The 20,667-nt window shown below is 47.1% G+C and overlaps 1 protein-coding gene across 4 annotated transcripts in view; it reads left to right on the top strand.

Annotated features, from left to right (window-relative positions):
• NEURL1 (neuralized E3 ubiquitin protein ligase 1) overlaps positions 1-20,667 on the top strand; it is a 257,507-nt gene that overhangs the window by 162,110 nt on the left and 74,730 nt on the right. For all 4 annotated transcript variants that reach the window (XM_075935544.2, XM_089780226.1, XM_006120851.5 and 1 more), the window contains one exon: positions 677-998. In XM_075935544.2, coding sequence (XP_075791659.1) covers positions 677-998 — 322 coding nt within the window. The remainder of the gene's footprint in view (positions 1-676; positions 999-20,667) is intronic.

The following is a 20,667-nucleotide window of genomic DNA, read 5'->3' as shown; positions in this document are numbered from 1 at the left end:
TGTCTACACTGGCAAGTTTTTCCAGAAAATCATCTGATTTTCCGGAAAAACTTGCCAGCTGTCTACACTGGCCGCTTGAATTTCCGGAAAAGCACTGACGATCTCCTGTAAAATCATCAGTGCTTTTCCGGAAAAACTATGCTGCTCTCGTTCGGGCAAAAGTCTTTTTCCGAAAGACTTTTGCCCGAAAGGGCCAGTGTAGACAGCATAGCTCTCTTTTCCGCAAAAAAGCCCTGATCGCAAAAATGGCGATCGAGGCTTTTTTGTGGAAAAGCGCGTCTAGATTGGCCACAGATGCTTTCCCGGAAAAGTGTCCTGCCAATCTAGACAGGCTTTTCCGAAAATGCTTTTAACGGAAAACTTTTCCGTTAAAAGCATTTCCGGAAAATCATGCCAGTGTAGACGTAGCCCTACAGTATCTACTTGGTACAGTCTCTTTTAAGTTAGGCCATAACCTTTTGTTGTGTGCTGCGTAGCAGACTCCATGTCCCACCCCAGAGATGGCACCATTTTTTGGGGTGGATTAAATGGTTCTAGAATATACAGGCCCCGATCCAATGGGAGCTGAGAGCACTGAGAATCCTCCAGGCACCCTTCTGTATGGCCCAGCATGGAACTCCTAGCCTGTAAAGTGCAATTGGAATGCAGGATTTTCTTATTGCTATTATCTTTGCAGATAACAAAGAAACAGTGTTGCTGGAGTGGGGCTCTCCGACTTGGATTTACTTCCAAGGATCCCTCCCGGATTAATCCTGATACGTTGCCAAAGTACGCTTGCCCGGACCTGGTTTCCCAGAGTGGATTCTGGGCCAAGGCCCTGCCAGAAGAGTTTGCAAATGAAGGAAACATCATAGCATTCTGGGTGGACAAGAAGGGACGGGTATTTTATCGGGTCAATGACTCTGCTGCCATGTTGTTCTTCAGTGGGGTGAGGACCACGGAACCCCTCTGGGCTTTGATTGACGTATACGGACTCACCCGTGGGGTGCAGCTATTAGGTAGGTGCCTTTCTGAAAATGCTATTTCTTGACTTGAGTGCTTAGAGTGTATCGACCCATGTCCTAGAACTAAGACATGATGCTGGACAATCCCTGTGATAAATTCTCCAGGTACTGTCTGTCCAGTAGATTAAAAAAAAATCCCACTCGTACCAAATCTGCTGTTGAGAAAGAGAAAGATTGTTAAATTCCATCAGAGTAAATTTTACAATCGGAACCCATAATAATTAGAGTGTTTAAAGCCAATCAAACATTTATTGTCGGAGTAGGAGGATGTTCTACAATAAATCACTAGAAACTATCAGTAAATAAAGGAATTTCTGCCAAGAGAACTTGCACCAATGAAAACTACTTCAGTGCACATACTGCAGTGTGGAATGTACTTTATAAAACTTCCTCTGTCTTGTTTTGCTTTCCCAGTTATGGGGTCGGGAAATGCATTGTATTGTTTGTGTGATTCCTTCTCTGATGGCAATAGCGTGATTCGTTGGGTAGGTGAATGGAAGATTTATAGCTCATGCTCCCTCCACACGTTCTGGGGTAAGCAGTTGTTACGTAGTGGAAAACGTTGCTTTCAAAATATTAGCTCAAAGGAACTGGATCCACTCCCTGGATCCAAAAGACTGGAAACGTGTTCGGGGGTGTGGTATGAGCTGACTTGGATCCAGAGAGGTGCAGTGCAACCTCACCTCTGAATGAATCCAGTGGGAATTGTGACAGTTTGGCCCCTCACAGGAGATGATCAGGCTGGCAGACCCAGGAGCTCTGGAGATCCCAACACTGGAGATCTTTTCGGAACAGAATGGAAGTGCCTGTTTCAAGAAGGAACTAGCTTACTGAAGAGCCGAAGATGTGGCAATGAAAGCCGAAGGGCATAGCAGGGAAACAGACACTAGTGCAGCGATGAGCAGCCAAGACTAGTGAGTGGGTTGCAGGAGTGGCCCTTCTTCATTTCAGAGGACCCTCGTGGTGGGCAGCTTGAGGTCTGTGGCCCACTGGGGTTCCACGTGCAGCCTGTGCACTTCTTCTCTGCCTCCTACCTCCCCGAATCCGCTGGTTCGTACTCCGTCCCTGCTCCTCCCCCACCCTCCCAGAGCTTGAACAGCCGTGGATCAGCTGATTCATGGTGCTCCGAAAGTGCTAGGAGGGAGGGGAGCAGTAGGAAGTGCGGGGCTGCCGTGTGCGAGAAGGGGGCAGACATGGAGTCTGCGGGCCACAGATGGAGCTCCAGTGCTGCAGGTGGCTTTCCACTGATTTAGCACCTCAGCATGTAATGCTGGTCACTTGGGCTTTGTTGTCACTAGGAAAAGCAAGGTGTTCTTCAACTGCGGTAGCTCACCCATGATAACCAGCACGAGGTAAAATCTTAACAGAGACTGCATCTGTCGTTTGAACGCAAGTTAGCACGTGGAGGTGAAGCCCTAGGGTTTGCCCTGCTAACTTGTGGAAAACTATAGACTTGCCTTCACTGGGATTTTACCTTGTGTTCGCTGACATGTGGTAAGGCCACGTCGGTGCTGGTAGGGAAGAGTCAGCTGGATTTGACAGCTCTGTCCTGCGTCCTGCTTCACTCATTGCTACTAAAACAGGGTGGCAACAGTGGATGTAGGGGTGTACAGCAGTAAGCAAAGTAACGCTGAATTCATGAGGCAAAGGGCCTGCCTACACTATAAGGGGATTTCTAACGTGTCTATGTGTTGCGCATTAATTAGCCTGTGTAGACCCAGTTGGTGTGCAGTTCCCAGTACACTAGACCCAGTGCACTAGTGAGTTTCCTAGTGCACTTGAATGCAGTGCAGTTGGACACAGCACAAACAGTGTCACACCCATGTTATCCCGCCATGCAGACAAACTTAAAGAAGCTCTAGGATCAAGCTGTGCACACCTTCTCCTTAAAATAAAAAAGCCAGCCCCTCCGACCGCACGAGCAGGAGTCCTAAAGGCAGCGCTTTGCTTTGTCACAAGAGGATGAGGCTTTATCGTTTGTGGGGCACAAGCAGCTGCGCCCATATTCTGTTAACGGACATTGGGCCAAGAAGGTGATGACTGTATCGGGAGCTAGAATTGGCAGCTTTTGTCTTGGGGCGGAGGGTTCAGATACGAGGTACTTGGGAAGTGGCACCAAAGTCTCACAAGCTGTTCACCTGAGATGTTTGTCCCTCCAAATGCCATCCCATGATGGATGTTTGCAGAGATCAGCCACACCCCTCGCTCCAAGCTAGGCATTTGGTTTCAAAATGCCCACAGTGATGGTCTCTTAGTCTATGTTTTCCCTGTGTTCTGCCTTACCCGTTTCGCCTTGTATCACCCTAAGTACGGAGATCTAAGCAGCAGCTCCCTTGCACTGGTCAGTCCTTGCCCGGCCATTGACCCATCCACAGTGGGGCCAGTTCTGCTGTGCCTGTGCCGCCAACATTTTAATTCGGGCTCTTGCTGGCATGCACCCTTCCAATGGAACAGGCTGCTTCCGAGGGTATGTAGTTGACATTTATAGCACGTCACAGCCGACTGCAGCGGGCTTCAGTCCCCACAACTGTGCTGAAGTGTCTGACTCTTGATTCATCGGTGTGAAGCACTAGAACGCATGCAGCATCTAACGTCTTACGACCTCGGATCTCTAGATCTTACGTGCTCATTTTTAATGCAGGCATCTAGACATGTTTTGCAGGCTGAACTTTTCTCCAAAGTTCAGGAACCAGAACTATGGAGTTTTTTATTTTGAGTCTGTCCTATTTTTAATATCACCTAGTAACAAGGAGAGGGGCAAATCGTGCCACCAGGGGCTCACAGAGGTCCCAGTGGAGTTAGTGAAGCCAGGTGCGTACACTGAAGGGAAGAAGTTGGCCTCTAAGATACTCATGGGTTCATAGAATTTAAGGTCAGAAGGGAACATCATGATCATCTGCTCTGACCCGCCTGCACGTTGCAGGCAACAGAACCACATCCTCCCCCTCCTGTGACAGACCCCTAACCTCTGGCTGAGTTACCAAAGTCCTTAAATCATGGTTTAAAGACTTGAAGTTACAGAGGGTTTGATGTTTACACTTGTTTAAACCTGTAAGTGACCCATATCCCATGCCGGGTGAAAATTCCCCAAAGTATCTGCCAATCTAACCTGGGGGGGGGGGGGAGCAATATCTTCCAGATCCCAAATGATTTTCTTTTTGGAAAAAAGTAGTTGTTCTGTCGAATGCCTTTGTCAGTGTGGCTCGGGGCAGATAGAACGACTCCATTATTGTTATGTTGGAATTATACTGCTAGTTAAGAGGTCTGTATGGCTATCCATGTTTTCATCCCAGATGCCTTTTTTTTTAATGACCTGCCAGTGCTTCCTGGTCACAGTACAGGTAGCAGAGGGGAGGAAGACCTGTCCCTGACGACTTCCCCTTCCCCCCACTCCTGCGCTGCAGCCAGGGGCTGGGGGCTGGGGGAGGGGTATGAGGCAAGGGGCCATGACTGGCAAGATGGTGAGCCCTGGCTCTAGCTGGCCACACTCTTGGTAGTGCAGCTCCCCCGCAATGGTCACTCTGTAGTATAGCTGCCCCCCACGCTTGCTGCCCCGCCAGTGGTCACTCTGCAGTATAGCTGACCTTCCGATCAGCCCCCTCCATGTCCATGTTATGGGAGACAATCCTGTTTCAGACAGATCCTATTTTCCTAGCACAACCAAACCCTGATCTTGCTTCAAATTAGGAGAAGAGGAAGGAGAAAATTTGTTCCTCTTGGTTTCTGAGGACAGGACAAGGAGTAATGGGCTTAAAGTGCAGCAGGGGAGGTTTAGATTGGACATTAGGAAAAAATTCCTAACTGTCAGGGTGGTCAAATATTGGAATAAATTGCCAAGGGAGGTGGTGGAATCTCCCTCTCTGGAGATATTTAAGAACAGGTTAGATAGACATCTGTCAGGGATGGTGTAGACGGAGCTTGGTCCTGCCTTGAGGGCGGGGGGCTGGACTCGATGACCTCTCGAGGTCCCTTCCAGTCCTATTATTCTATGATTCTATGAAGCTGTCTATCAAATTTGTTGGTCCTAGCTCTTACCAGTTAGGAGGAGTTCTTGAAAAAACAGACTTGCAGACAGACAGAGGACAGATGGATGTTTCTAAAATAGATAGCTTTAGATACGTGCACCCTTAGCTAGAAGTGTGATTCTCTATGTATTCTAGCATGATCTATAGCTAAAAGCAAGTACTGTGTTTCATATTGGACATTTGAGAATTGCAGCAGTGAAAAGAAGAAAAGATCCTCGTAACAAGGTCCAGTTAGCAGAGTCCCATGTGGGGGATCACACAGGGCACTGGGTGTAGATAGAGTCGGAGGGAGTGAGGCAGTCTGATTGGTTTTGAAGGGTTAGCGGGGATCTGTTGCAGCTATAGGGAATTTGATGAGTTAATGAGGCAATTAACTCACCATCTGGATAGCTGGGAGAACAATGCAAGTGGTAGAAAAGGCTGAGCCAGGGATTCAGAAGAAGGTCCCATCTACCTTCTGCCACATTGTGTGAGTGGAGGCAAGAAACAATAATAATTACTCGTAATAGAAATGCTTAGTGAAGTTAGCTGGTAGTGCATATGTGTTTAATTACCAGGAGGGCTTCCAAGCCACAATGCCCAGGGCTGGAGGAGAAACCACTTACAATCCTGCTTTCAGCCTCTGTATGTTTACAAGGTATCGAACCTTAAAACGTGATGGAAAGTTGCCCCTTGTGGGCCTCTGGCCAGTGTAAATTTAGGGGGGGAGGGGAATCTATCATTTTGTAAGAAAGGAAGGAAACTTTATCTAACTTCTAAACAAATTAATTCCAGTTGTAGCAAATTGCTACATGGTTTGGGATGTTACAATTAGTCCTGAGTGAGACGGATTAGATGTGGTTCTCAACTGGTGGTCCATGGTGACTTTTTCGGTGGTCCACAGGAACATTGTCCAAAATCACACGGCGTGGGCAGGCACCAAAAATCTGTTAGTGAGAAATAAATTTCAAACCAAAATGTTCATTGTCTGCTCTTTTTTATCATGTCCCAAAAAAGAGGTGGTCCATGAAAATTTTTTGATTGGCCTGGTGGTCCGTGGACTGAACCGACTTGAGAACCAGCAGATGAATGGGTGGAGTGGAGGTGCTTAATGACTCCTTTGTTTTGGTTTTCACCAAGAAGTCTGATGGTGACGGGATTGCCTAACAAAGTGAATGCTAGTGGGAATGGGGTAGGTTTAGAAGTTGAAATAAAAAAAGAACAAGTTAAAAATTACTTAGAGAAGTTAGATGTCTGCAAGTCACCAGGGCCTGATGAAATGCATCCTAGAATACTCCAGGAGCTGATAGAGGAGGTATCTGAGCCTTTAGCGATCAGCTTTGAAAAGTCATGGAAGTCGGGAGAGATTCCAGAAGACTGGAAAAGAGCAAATCTAGTGCCCATCTATAAAAAGGGAAATAAGAACAACCCAGGACACTACAGACCAGTCAGTTTAACTTCCGTGCCAGGGAAGAGAATGGAGCAAGTACAGGCTGGACCTCTCGGATCCGGTGCCCTCGGGACCTGACCAGTCCTGAATGAGGGAATTTGCCACACCAGAGGAGGTCCTCTGCTACTGGCTCCCCCATACCACCTTCCCTCCCTGCTGCCGGCCCCAGCCGCCCCCCGGCTGGGCTGCCATGCTACTGCGGTCCCAGCAGCCCAGACTGCCCTGGCCCAAGCCCTGCTATCAGGGCTGCTGCATCCCTGGCCCCAGCCCCACTGTTGGGGTTGCCGTGTCTCTGGCCCCACTCTCCAGGCTGCGTTGGCTGCCGCACCTTCAGCCCTGGCCTAGCTATCGGGGCTGTGGCGGCTACTGCATGTCTGGCCTGGGCCCCCATACCATGGCTGCTGTGACTGCTGCATCCCCAGCCCCACTACTGTGACTGCCCCAGCCCCTGCTGCCCTACCAGGGCTCCAGCCCCAGTCACAGCCTCAGCCCCACCGGGCTCCAAGCCCCCAGCCCTCATCTGACTGGAGATCCCAGCCAGGACTCCCTGGTCCAGGGTAGGGATGTGATAGTATAGTCGATTAACTGATTAACCGAGAAGCAAAAGCCTGTTTGTTAATGCTATAAACTACATGCATCCCCTCCCCCCACCAGTATGTTTTTTAGCCAGCTGGTCAGCAGCCCCCGGCTCAGCCCTGGCTTGCTCTGCGTCTGGGACCTACCCCCACTGGGGCTGTGCATTTAAAGTGTCTTAACAGCTGGGCGAGCAGGTAGCCCGGGTCAGTTCCGGCTCGCACCGGGTCTGGGAGCTCAGACTCTATGGGTATGTCTAATTTGCATCCCTCTGTCGGCATTGCAAATGAAGCGGGGATTTAAATCTCCCGTGCTAAATTTGCATAAAATGGCCGCCATTTTTGCCGACTCGGCACTTTGTCGGCAAAAAGCGGCAGTCTAGAGGGGGCTCTGTCGAGAAGGAAAGCCTTTTTCGACAGATCCTGTAAACCTCTTTGCAGGAGGCATAAGGGAGCTGTCAAAAAAGGCTTTCTTTCTCGACAGATCCCCCTCTAGACTGCCGCTTTGTGCTGACAAAGTGCTGAGTCGGCAAACACGGCGGCCATTTTTATGTAAATTAAGCGTGGGATGTTTGAATCCCCGCTTCATTTGCAATGTCGACCTGCCTAATCTGCAGCCCTCTGCCGACACAGGGATGCAGTCAAGACACACCCTACCAGAGGCAATAGTGCGGGGTGACAGGCAGCCAGTCTGCAAGGGGAGCTGTTTTTTAAATTGGCTCCCCTTGCAGACCAGCTCCCGCCTGACACCCTGCTGCCGGCCCACCCCTGGGGACTATAGAATAGTTGCATTACCGATAAGAATTCATGAACTGGTATTTAACATCCCTAGTCCAGGAATACCTGTGATCCTGCCAAACCACAGGTGTTAATTGACGAGGGAGTCCCGGTTTTACGAGGTCCAACCTGTAATTAAGGAATTCATCTGCAAACATCTGGACGATAATAAGGTGATAGGGAACAGCCAGCATGGATTTGTAAAGAACAAATCATGTCAAACCAATCTGCTAGCTTTCTTTGGTAGGATAGCAAGCCTTGTGGATAAGGGAGAAGCGGTGGATGTGGGATACCTAGACTATAGTAAGGCATTTGATATGGTCTTGCATGATCTTTTTATGAATAAACAATGGAAATACAACCTAGATGGGGCCACTATAAGGTGAGTGCAGAACTGGCTGGATAACCGTTCTCGGAGAGTACGTTTTGGTACTGGTTCTGTTCAATATCTTCATCAATGATTTAGATGACGGCATAGAGAGTATGCTTATTAAGTTTACAGTTGGTACCAAACTGGGAGGGGTTGCTACTGCTTTGGGGGATGGGTCATAATTCAATGTGATCTGGACAAACGGGGGAAATGGTCTGAGGTAAATAGGATGAAGTTTAATAAGGACAAATGCAAAGTGTTCCACTTAGGAAGGAATAATCCGTTTCACACCTGCAGAATGGGAAGTGACTGTCTAGGAAGGAGAACTGCAGAAAGGGATCTAGGGGTCATAGTGGACCACAAACTAAATATGAGTCAACAGTGTGGCACTGTTGCAAAGAAAGCAAACATGATTCTGGGATGTATTAACAGGTGTGTTGTGAGCAAGACATGAGAAGTCATTCTTCCACTCTCCTCTGCGCTGGTTAGGCCTCAATTGGAGTATTGTGTTCAGTTCTGGGCACCACATTTCAAGAAAGATGTGGAAAAATTGGAGAGGGTCCAGAGAAGAGCAACGAGAATGATTAAAGGTCTAGAGAACATGGCCTATGAGGGAAGGCTGAAGGAATTGGGTTTGTTTAGTTTAGAAAAGAGAAGACTGAGAGGGGACAGGATAGCAGTTTTCAAGTATCTAAAAGGGTGTCACAACGAGGAGGGAGAAAGATTGTTCTCTGTGGCCTCTGAGGATAAGACAAGAAGCAATGGGCTTAAATTGCAGCAAGGGAGATTTAGGTTGGACATTAGGAAAAACTTCCTAACTGTCAGGATGGTTAAAACCTGAAATAAATTGCCTGGGGATGTTGTGGAATCTCCATCACTGGAGATATTTAAGAGCAGATTGGGTAGACATCTATCAGGGATGATCTAGATGGTGCTTGGTCCTGCCGAGAGGGCAGAGGGCTGGACTTGATAATCTCTTGAGGTCTCTTCCAGTTTTAGTGTTCTATGAGTCCATGACATAGTTAAAGTTGCATGATAAATGTGATAACATTGCAGACCTGTGCAATAAATTACACGGTATTACTATTGGAGGTGTGCATGACTGTATTAAAACACATTTTCTTTCTTCAGCGCCACTAGGAATCCATTTCTGTTAATATCTGAACATAAACAAATCATTGCTTTCCCTATGTTGTGTCACATTAGGCCTTTGTCTAATCATGTATAAATGCAGTATCTTTTTACAGTGTAGTACAGGGGTGGACAGTAATTTTTGATGTGGGGGAGAGGGGGAAGCATGCCAAGAATTTGGAAAGCGGTCAAGGGCTGTACTTTCCATGATAGTAATGGCGGAGGTTCAGGGTCTGGGATGGCGGTTGGGTGCAGAAGGGAGCTTGGAATAAGGGATTGGAATGCGGGAGAGGGTGTGGGATCTTGGAGGGAGTTGAGGTGAAGGAGGGGGGTTGTGACCAAGGGTGCAGAGTCTGGGAGGGGGTTGTGACCTGGGGCAGCTGTGCTGGAGGGAGTGCAGGAGTTTGGGGTGCAGTGTCGGTGGGAGATGAGGCTGCAGAAGATTTGGGTTCAGGAGGATAGGGATGCAGGAGAGGGGCAGAGGGTTGGGAGAGGGAGGGCTGGGGTTACAGAGGCAGGCTCTGGCTGGGAGACACTTACCTGTGCGACTCCCAGCCAGCAGCACAGCAGGTTCCTCAGCCAGGCTCCCTGCCTTCCATGCCCCTGCAGGCCACTCAGAGCAGTCGGCTGCAGGGGTAATGGGCTTCTCTGAAGGCTGCACGCCCAGCAGGCGGGGTACTTCATGTGCTCCCTGTTCTTCGAACAGGCGGCTCCCATTGGCTGGAAACTGGCCCATGAGTAGGGTTGTCAGATGGTTGAAACAAAAATACTGACCCTCCCCTCCCTCCTCCCAAAAAAAACCCAGGAAAAAATTCTGTTGAAGGAAAAAAAAGGGGGGGGAGGGGAGACCAAAGTTGCTGAGCAAAAAAAAAAAAAAATTAAAATAAAACAGCATGTCCCCTTTAAGAGTGAGAGCGGGGATAGGAATAGGGGAGCTGTAGAGCACTAAGACCCAGAAGCATTCCCCTTGATCTGCAGCCATTTTGTGCCGGCAGCCTTGCAGAACCAGGTAGGCATGGGGGCTGGGGTTGGGGGGGCTGCGGGTGTTGGGAGGCTCGGGGGAGGCTGGGCGCTGAGTGTTTGTAGGGTTGCCAGGTGCCTGGTATTTTCGCCTCTTGGCCAGGGAAAAATTCAGAAAATACTGGACATTTTAGGTGTCCGGTATTCTCTGAATTTTTTTTACCGGACAGGAGGCGCAAATACCGGACTGGCCGGGTGAATACCGGACACCTGGCAACCCTACCCGTGAGAGCTGCGGGATCATGCTGGGGGCGGAGCCAGTGTGAGAGGCCTGTCCTGCTCCCCCCAGGCTTACAGTATTCGGAGGTCCACGTGGCCTCATGCCAGGTTTTCTGAGTGGTGTGTGGGAGCAGGACAGGCAGGGAGCTAGGCAGAGGCTCCCCCTGGGTCCTGGGCCTGATCCTGCCTCTGTGGCCCGTGGACCGTATTTCACCCACCACTGTGTCATTTGTGAAAAAGGAGCCATGAATAATTTAACTTGGCCGTAGAGGGTTTGGCAGGCGGCGATAAAAGAATACGTGTTTAACCAGAGTCCTTGTTAATGAAGGGAAAATACACACCACCTGCAAACAGTCAATTGTCAGTGTTGTTCTGCATCTGCTGAGGAGTTGGAGCATTTAAATGGCTCATAAAATTGTATCGTCTGTGTATTGTCTCTATGGCAGCTCCAGGAAGTCCTCTAACATGGTTTAAAATGTGACCCTAGTTTAATAAGTCACTCATCTGTTTCTGTTTCAATCAAACCCACTTTGCATGCAGGCTTCTGGAGCCGGAGGGACCTTCTGTTGTCTGTGAAGGGTATTGAGAATGTCACCTGAGGGCCAGAACCCTCCCTATCCTAAAACTTCTCTTCTCTTCATCTCGCTCTGTGTCTGGAGGCCACTGCCCACTTGTAATGCTCCTCTCTGTTGGCTCTGTGAATCCCTGGGGTTTCAGTTTCCATTCGCTCTGAAAGCAACCAGCAATGAATTTCTGTCCGCGTGGTGGCAACCTGTAGCCCTTGGCAGTTCTATGTGTGGCCTGCAAGACATTTTGTTTATCGTTGCTCACACGGTAGGGATGCCCGATTCTGCTGGTTTTCCTCTTCATACGTGAAGTGAGGTGCGGGATGGTGGCACACAACATAGATTGTGAGCGCCGTGTGCACTGCTACGGTTCAGTTGGTGCACCCCGCAAATTCTAGGGACACAAGCGCAGTCAGTAAAACAACCCTATCCCGGGAGACTATCTTGGTTCTGACTGTCCTGTGGCCCACTGAGATGGAGGGCCACTCATGCAGTCCACCCGCTAGCCGAGGTTGCCCATCGCTGGTCTATAGCTTGATCAAGGCAAATTATGAATAGACACTGTCAGGTCAGAGGTGGCATTTTTATTGAGGACCATCTTTGTGGCTAATAACAGGATGCTGGGCATCAGCCACTGTAGTCGGGACGGAAGCGACTAGTCGACTATCTGATAAGCAAAAGCTTACCGGATAGTCAGCTAGTCCCTCAACTAGTCACTTCCTCCCCCCTTGCTGCCTCTCTCAGAGGCAGCGGGGGGCGGGGGGGGCAGGAGCTGTTGCAGGGGGGAGCTGGCTTAAAAGCCAGTACCCCCCTGGCACCGTCTCTGAGGGGGACAGGGGAGGCAGGGGGTAGTGAGAGCCAGATTGTGTGGCTCTTAATACATTTAAAAGGCTGAAGCTCAGCAGGGGGACCCCACCTGAGCTGGGAATCAGCTGGCCTGGCTCGCGCCAGGTCCCCTCTGCTGTGCTTCAGCCTTTTAAATGTATTAAGAGCCTGCTGGCTCTTAATACGTTTAAAAGGCAGAGCCGCTGCAGAGTTAGCTCCTGCGGCCGGGAGCTGACCCTGCTGCAGCTCCCCTGCTTATCAACTAATCGACTAGTTGATGGAAAATCCATCGACTAGTTGATTAGTGGATCAACCTAAACTTAACATCCCTGCACTGTACCAGCACTCTGACCACACGATTACCAATTACATCACCCTGGAGTAAACCTGAGGAGCAAAGCTCTGCCAAATAGATGGGGGATGGGCTGGAGAGAGCTACAAGTCTAATTAACCCATTAGCACTGAAAGTAGAAAAGGCACTGGAAGGACGTGCTGGGGAGGGGGGAGGAGAGACAGGCTGGTGGGCTTTTGAGATTCAGAGCCAGGAGAGATTTCTTTTTGGTCCCCGCTCTTGTGTGACTGAGTGAGCAAAGGCGTGTGTGCAATTTATGTTCAGTGTTCTCTCCTCCACCCTCCCAAACATGTGCAGCTTTGTATTTACACTGACATCGCTATTTGCCCAGGTGTTCTGTGCGTGGTTTGTGGCTAGAAGACAGTTAGGAGCAGGACGATGGCCTCGCCGCCTAGCACTGTGCCACACTTTGGGGAAGATAAGTCTGTCTCTGCTCCAACAAGCTTACAATCTAAGTGATGTCTTCTGTGTGTCCTGGTCACTTTGACTCCAAGAGGTTCCAAGATGTGCTATTATACTGGATAAGTTAGAACATTTCAGATGCAGAATACAGAATGCTGAGGAACAACACAGTTGACTTTAATGGGTAGAGGGTAAAGCACTGAACGACTGAGAGGTATAGAGATCATAGGGATTGTCTTTAGTTAGGGCCATATTTTGCCCTTTTCATTTTGCAAATATTCCCATTGCTTTCAATGGAACTACTCCTGGAGTAAGGCAAAGTGTTCTTAAATGTGTGAAAGAGTGACAGGTTCTGGCACATAATGGATATGTCTACACTACAGAGTTTCCCGGAAAAACTCTGCCACATCCAGAGAACGTGTCTGCTCTTCCGAATTTTTTTTCAGAAGAGCAGACTCGCTTTTTTGGCATCCCTGTAAACCTCGTTTTACGAGGAAGAAGGGGTGTTCCGAAAAAGGGCTTTTTCCCAACATTTGGCTCAGAGTAGATAGGCCAAATGTCAGAAAAGCCGCTTCCAAAAAAAGAAACAGAAAAAGCTACGGAAATTGCAATTCACAATTTGCATAGCTTTTTCCGGCAGAACAGTGTAGTGTAGACATAGCCAATGAATTGTTGACAGAGTTTTTAGTAAATAAGCATTCCCCCGAAATGTATTCCTCACCAATATTGCCTGGTAGAGGAAGCATATAGGAATGTGAAAGTGAAGCTGATTGTGGATAAAAGTCTTGCTGTTTTACTTGCTGAAACAGAGAAATGCAGAAATTAACCAAGCAGTATAACTGGTGGGAAAAAAAAATCAGTGTTTTAAAACTCTTTCAGCTCTGAAAATCTGAGATGATGTGCCGAGAAATAATGTTTTTAAAAAATAACATTTTTAACTTTGTCTCAAAGTAGAAAGGCGTATTATGACTCTCTCTGGGTATGTCTACACTACCCCACTAGTTCGAACTAGCGGGGTAATGTAGGCATACCGCAATTGCAAATGAAGCCCAGGATTTGAATTTCCCGGGCTTCATTTGCATAAGCGGGGCGCCGCCATTTTAAAATCCCCGCTCGTTCGAACCCCGTGCCACACGGCTACACGCGGCACGAACTAGGTAGTTCGAACTAGGCTTCCTAGTTGAACTACCATTACTCCTCATTCCACGAAATAGGAGGGTAGTGTGGACATACCCTCACTCTCTCTCTCTCTGTGTGTGTGTGTGTGTGTGTGTGTGTGTGTGTGTGGGTGTGTTGTTTCATAACAGTTCTGAATCGTGTGACTATTGCTTCAAGGAAGGAGAATTGCTTAGCCTTGGTCTATATGTAAAGGTTTTACTGATGTAACTGTTTTGGGAGGTGACTTTTTTTTAATTGAAATAGTTGTACTGATTAAAAACACTAGTGTGGGCACAGTTATATCACTATAAAGATGCCTCCTACCTGTTAGCAAATTCCCCTTGTTGTAGTGGAGTAAGCTACATCAGTCTACGCATTTTTATCCTGGACTGTGTCCTCATGAGACAGTTGTACTGCTTTAACTCTATGGGTATTTTTACAGGCGTACAACTTTCTGGTCTAGATAAGATCTTAGAAAATAAGAGAGGGAATATGATGCTGGACTGGGATATGTATCTAGCAAGTATTGGCTATGAAAGCGAGATTACAAAGAGTTACTTTCTTAGCAGTGAGCTTGGTGTTTTGAATCAAACCATGAGAGTGGTGCTGGAGATTAGAATAAGATGTTTGTACCATTGTTTAAGAGAAAAGTACATCCTTCTAGCTGATTACTGCGGAATGTACATTTTCTTTCTGTGTGCTTCCTATTCTAATTCCACATAGAATGCAGAATTCTATAAAAAGGTTGAATATGAATATTTCTGTCTAGGAATTAATCTTTGAAATTTGCCTTAATAGGCTATGTACAATTTAGCAAAGAAGTTTTACCTCTGCAGCAAGGGAGATTTAAGATAGATATTCATAAATATAATTAACCAAACTATTAGTATAATTAAACCAAAGTTGTGGAATCCCCATCCTTGGAAGTTTTTAATCACCTGTTAGACAAATACCTGTCAGGATGATTTAAGGCAGGGGGTGGGCAATAAGTGACCCTCGGGCTGGTCACGATTCAGCAGAGTTAGTTCCTGGTGGGCCAATGGTGCTTTATGTACCTGCACATCCACTCGTACGGCTGCTCACAGCTCCTGTTGGCTTTCAGATCACCTTTTCGGAGCAGCGGAAGCTGCGGGAAGCGGTGTGCTGGTCCGCGCCACTTCTTGCATCTCCCAGTGGTGATCCGCAGGCAAAGGGAGCTGCAAGTGGCCGTATCTGCAGACGCACAAGTAAATAAAGCCCTGGTGGTCACCAGAGGCTGACCCTGGTGAACTGCATCTAGCCAAGAGGCTGCACATTTCCCACCTGTGATGTAAGGGCTGGTCTACACTACCACGTCACTCAACGTAACTTACATCATTCAGGCATGTGAAAATGACACTCCCGGCGAAATAGTTTCCATAATCTTAGAGCAGTGCGCACACCACGGGGTGTCAGCGGGAGACGCTGTCCCAGAAACCTCTGCCTCTCCTGGGGGTGGAGTAGTTATGCCGAAGGGAGAGCATTATCCCATTGGCCGAGTGCATCTTCACCAGACACGCTACGATGGTGCAGCTGCATTGGTGCCGAGGTAGCACGGTAGTGTAGAGTTGCCCTAAATCAGAGGTCCCCAGGCTGTAGGGAACACTGTTGTAGCAGGGCGCAGAGGAGCATTCGGGTGGGGTACAGCTAGGGCTTGGGTCATCCCCCCAAGGGGGCAGAGAGGGAGCACCATGCAGCTCTGCTCCTGGCCCAGACATCTGGGCTAGCCCTGCGCCGGGAACTCTGTTCATGGCTGTGGCTACCAGCCCTACTCCCAGGGCTCTGTCTCTGGGGATCTCCTGGCACAGAGTCCGCAGCTGTCCCTGGGCCCTATCCACACCGCCAGCTACTGACCCATTCTCAGCCTCCTTCCCCCAGTCTGCACTCCCCCCCCCTGCTCCCGATGGTGGTGGTCCCACTCCTGGTCCTGGTGTGGAGGGAAGCAGGGGTCAGGCATGGGCAGGTATAAAGGGATCGAGGTAAAAAGTTTGGAGATCACTGCCCTTAGTGTATTTCAAACTGCTTCAATTCTGGGGGATGGTCTGAATGACCTCTTGAGCTCCCTCCCAGGACTACAGTCTTATGAGTCTAACTTTTGTCCAAAGCCAAGAATTGACTCTTGGTCGGTTCAAAATGAAGCTTGGAAATTGTTAACCGAGGCCTGGTTCTGCTGTCAGATATACGGACGTAAGTTCAGGGTGGCCGTTCTCACTTCACTGGGGCTGATCGGACCCTGACTTTGTTGTCAGACAAAGCCGCCGTTTGGCCCGACTCTCAGCACCTGCAACTCCCGGGGACTTCCTCTTGGCCTAGGTGAAATGGGCTATTCAGATATGTCGAGATCGTTGTGATTCAAGGAATCTGTTTGCTTCCCATATATCAATGGTAGGTTAACCTTGTTGTGGGTGAGATGGGGAGCCACCTTGTAGGAGTGTGCGATGTGTCACAAGAGGGTGACAACTGATCACAAGGGGGTGAAAGTGCAGCTCGCACTGCTCTCTATCTGCAGATCAAAAACATCTCATTAAGGGACATGCACATACTAATGTCCACAGCAAAACTCCCATAGACTTCTGTAGAAACAGGATTGAGTACTTGAACCCTGCTACATTTAAACAGCATTGTAATCAGGGTTGCAACCTCGTATTTCAGACTGTGCGGTGATAAGACCTTAAACCAAAGCACAGGGTAGACTTACCTCTCTCTTTGCTTACTCAAAACGTATGAATCAGTTTGGATTGTACAACCAAAAATATTCACTCTGTCCGTCAGTCATGAGTGGCTCTTCTGTGATCTGAGAGAAGTGCAGCTCACTCTGTTCTGGGCTTTTATCTACATAATATTGTGAGACTTTAGAGTTTGTCCTAGATACAAATTGCCTGGACTTAAGTTAGTTTAGAAACTGAATAGGTGCAGCCTGAGTAGAATAGGCCTTAGTTTGATGTCTCCCGTCTTTGGACCTGATTGTGCTCCCCTTTGATTTGCCATTGACTTGGAAAGCAACCCATAGCCTGTATGGATGTAGAGTACATTAGAAGCTTTCATCAAAAAGATTTTTCTTTTTCTGCCCATTGATCTCGGATTCACTGATTAACTCATGATCTTCTGCCCATTTTCTGTATTTCCCCATTGTATTTTTGTCACCTTGCTCTGAAAAGGTCTTTTAGAATTCAAACAGGTACAGAGAAGAGTAACAAAAATTGTTGTGGGTCTGGATCACCTTCCATATGAGGAAAGATTTAAGTAGATGGAGTGTTAAGCTTAGAAACGAGATGCCTGGGGAGGATGTGATAGAGGTCTCTTGAATGGTGTGAAAAAAGTGAATCAGGAAAAGTTATGTACTCCTTCACATAACACAAGAATTAGGATAAACATAAAAAGCAACAAATAGTCCAGTAGCACTTTAAAGACTAACAAAACATGTCGATGGTATCATGAGCTTTCGTGGGCACAGCCCACTTCTTCAGATGACTGGAGGTTTTTTTTTAAGAATCACCCAATGAAATTAATTTGGAATCACCCAATGAAATTAATAGGCATCAGGTTTACAACAAATGTAAGTACTGTTTCTACGTCACACAATGTACATTCAACCTGTCGCATTTGCTGCCAGGGAATATGGTGAAGGGCAGAAGTATGAATGATTTCAGAAAAAAAATAATTGAATGGAGGATTGGTCCCTCAATGGCTATTAGCCAAGATGATGTGGGATGCACCCTCATGCTCTGGGTGTCCCTAAAACTCTTATAGCCAGAAGCAGGGACTGGATGACATGGGATGGATCACTCAATAATTGCTCTGTTCTGTTTATTGCCTCGGAAGCGTCTGGCACTGGTGACTGTCAGAAGATAGGATCCCAAGTTAGAAGGACCATTGGTCTGACCTACTCTAGCTGTTCTCATGCAGCAGGGCAGGTGTGCACGTCACTTCATGGATAAACAAGAAACGGAGCCGGGTGATCCTACTGTGGACAGCTTTAGTTTTATGCCAATATGGCCCTGCTCATTTACACTAATCTCAACGAGATCAGAACTGGGCCTATAGTTTCTGCTCCAAAGAAGTTGAGTTTTTCTGCTGATTTCTTACTTCTCTAAGGCCTATCAGCACCAATAACCATTGTTCTCCAACGTCTTTTCACATCAACTGTGTGTTTAACCTAGGATACATCCCAGCTCTGTTTGGTGTATGCCTGATGCTGTTGGGTGCGGCGCTCCTCCTGTCAGGTTCTGAGTATTTCCAGCTCCCACTAGTGATTAGGAAATTCAGGACCTACCCTCCCCCCTGTTGTTCCCCTCTGCCAACCCAAACATTTTTCCCATTTATTTTGTGACATACAATAATAGCCTGGGTATCAACATGTATTGTGCAAGCGCTTCTGTTCATTGTTATGGAAATTATTAAAAGGACATTGTTAACATAACTCTGTTTAAAAAACATTTCCTCGGAGATGGCTTTGTTACTAATAACATCTCCAGATTATTAAAACAAAAAGAATATCAGGTTTACATTTTACCTTAATGGTCTTAATTTGGCATTGCATTTTATTTATTTTGCATTTCACTCCTCTTGAGCAGTGAAACTAGACTGGGGTTCCATTTTTTATCATAGTCCTTTTCAACTTCTGCTTCCCATAATTTCTGCTTCCCATAATTCTGGTTTATTTTGGTCTGCAAAAACAAAAAACAAAGAAATAAAAAACCCCAGATACTTTTAAAAGCAAGGCATTTCTATTCCTGCCAGGGTTTGTTTAAAAAAACAAAAAAACCAACCAGAAAGCAAGCTAGTAAGTTTTGATTCTGTAACTAAGAATATAGGATTTGGCAGATTATTGGCCCATGAAATCCAATGTGTGACCTTTTGACACTAGCCAGCACCTGAAGTTTCTGAAGAAGGTAAAGACCTCATATTAGGCACCTAATAGTCCCTTCCCTTTAAGGACAGTTAAGTATCTTCAGAAAATAAATTATGAAATGTTTAAATGTCCTACTTTCCTTTAATAGGAAAAGCGCCTTTGGAATCAAATAATCCTTTCCCCGTGTCTGCCTTATGTCACCACACACTGTAGTACTTTTAACGCAGGTCCTTGCCTGAACCTGCCAAGGTTCTTTTTACGGCTCTGTGCTTTCAACTCTCTTGGCAATCGGGGGAAGCTGGGAGCACCCAGCCCCTTGTGGGATATTCCTACTGTGATTATTGGGATCTAGATGATAATGGAGGATAATGGTGTGATAAATGCATTTCCATAGCTAGTTACATTTCCACCCCCATTGGGATGAAGTTATATTTTCCTTCTCGTTTCACACTTTTTCTGTCACCTATTATCAGTAGCTGCTGCAGCAGGCCACTTCCATGGTCTGTTCACATCCGTCAGGAGAGCTGGTTTTGTTAACCCGGAATGTTTGTAATGAAAATAGGTTTGCACATTTAAAAAAAAATCTTTGTCCCATTCTGTTCCTTGTTCCAGCCCTGGTGTGTTCTGGCTGCCACCAGCCAAATATATCCATGAACTTAAGTACATGTCTGGGCATGCGGTTGGCCTTGATGTTACCTTAGTTATGAAAAGTGTTGCGTTACTGCTTAACTAATACAAAATACAGGACTATGTAGCACTTTAAAGACTAACAAGATGGTTTATTAGATGATGAGCTTTCGTGGGCCAGACCCACTTCCTCAGATCAAATAGTGGAAAAAAATTGTCACAACCATATGTCTAAAGGATACAATTAAAAAAACCATCTTGTTAGTCTTTAAAGTGCTACATAGACCTGTATTTTGTTTCAGCTACACCAGACTAACACGGCTACATTTCTATCACTGCTTAACTAATGGCATTGTCTGCGCTCTAGGTCTTGAATCCAGACTAGTGCAGCTCTGACAGAAGGAAATGACCCTAATATAGGGACAGTGTTCAGTGCTAGGAAGCAAATGGGAAGAATGCCAAAGAATTGATGAGTGGTCATGAAGGAGCTATGAGAACAATCCAAGTTATGGAAAACACACTTACAAAGAGACACTTATGAACTCAATCTATTTAGCTTATCAAGAGAAGGGTAAGAGGTGACTTGGTCAATGCATAAATAGTCATAATGTTGACTTGAGTTATTTGTATTTTGGTAGTGAATCTGGATGCTCCGGTCAGAGATCCGAGTCCAGTTATTGAGGGCATTGTACGAACACAGAAGACACACAGTCTGTGCCCCAAGAACTTATAGTCTAACCTACACTAGGAGAAGAAGGCTGATACTAATGAGCTCTTTAATTTAGCAGACAGGTTCATAACAAAATGCAACGACTGGAAGTTGTAGTCAGAAATATTCAAATGGGAAGAAAGACACATGTTTGCAGGTGAATCATAGAATCCTAGAGCTGGAAGAGACCTCAGGAAGTCATCGAGTCCAGTCCCCTGCCCAAAGCAGGACCAACCCCAATTAAATCATCCCAGCCAGGGCTTTGTCAAACCGGGACTTAAAAACTTCTAGGGATGGAGATTCCACCACCTCCCCAGGGAACCCAGCCCAGTGCTTCACCACACTCCTAGGGAAATAGTTTTTCCTAATATCCAGCCTAGATCTCCCCCACTGTAACTTGAGACCATCGCTCCTTGTTCTGCCATCTGTCACTACTGAGAACAGCCTCTCTCCATCCTCTTTGGAACCTCCCTGCAGGTAGTTGAAGGCTGCTCTCAAATCCCCCTCACTCTTCGCTTCTGCAGACTAAATAAGCCCAAATCCCTCAGCCTCTCTTACGTCATGTGGTCCAGCCCCCGAATCATTTTGGTTGCCCTCCACTGGACCCTTTC

Source organism: Pelodiscus sinensis, chromosome 8, assembly GCF_052426305.1.
Source record: "Pelodiscus sinensis isolate ZL-2025 chromosome 8, ASM5242630v1, whole genome shotgun sequence".
Taxonomy (NCBI): Eukaryota; Metazoa; Chordata; order Testudines; family Trionychidae; genus Pelodiscus; species Pelodiscus sinensis.
The sequence above is the reverse complement of the archived record's forward strand: the minus strand, read 5'-3'. Positions and strand labels throughout refer to the sequence as shown.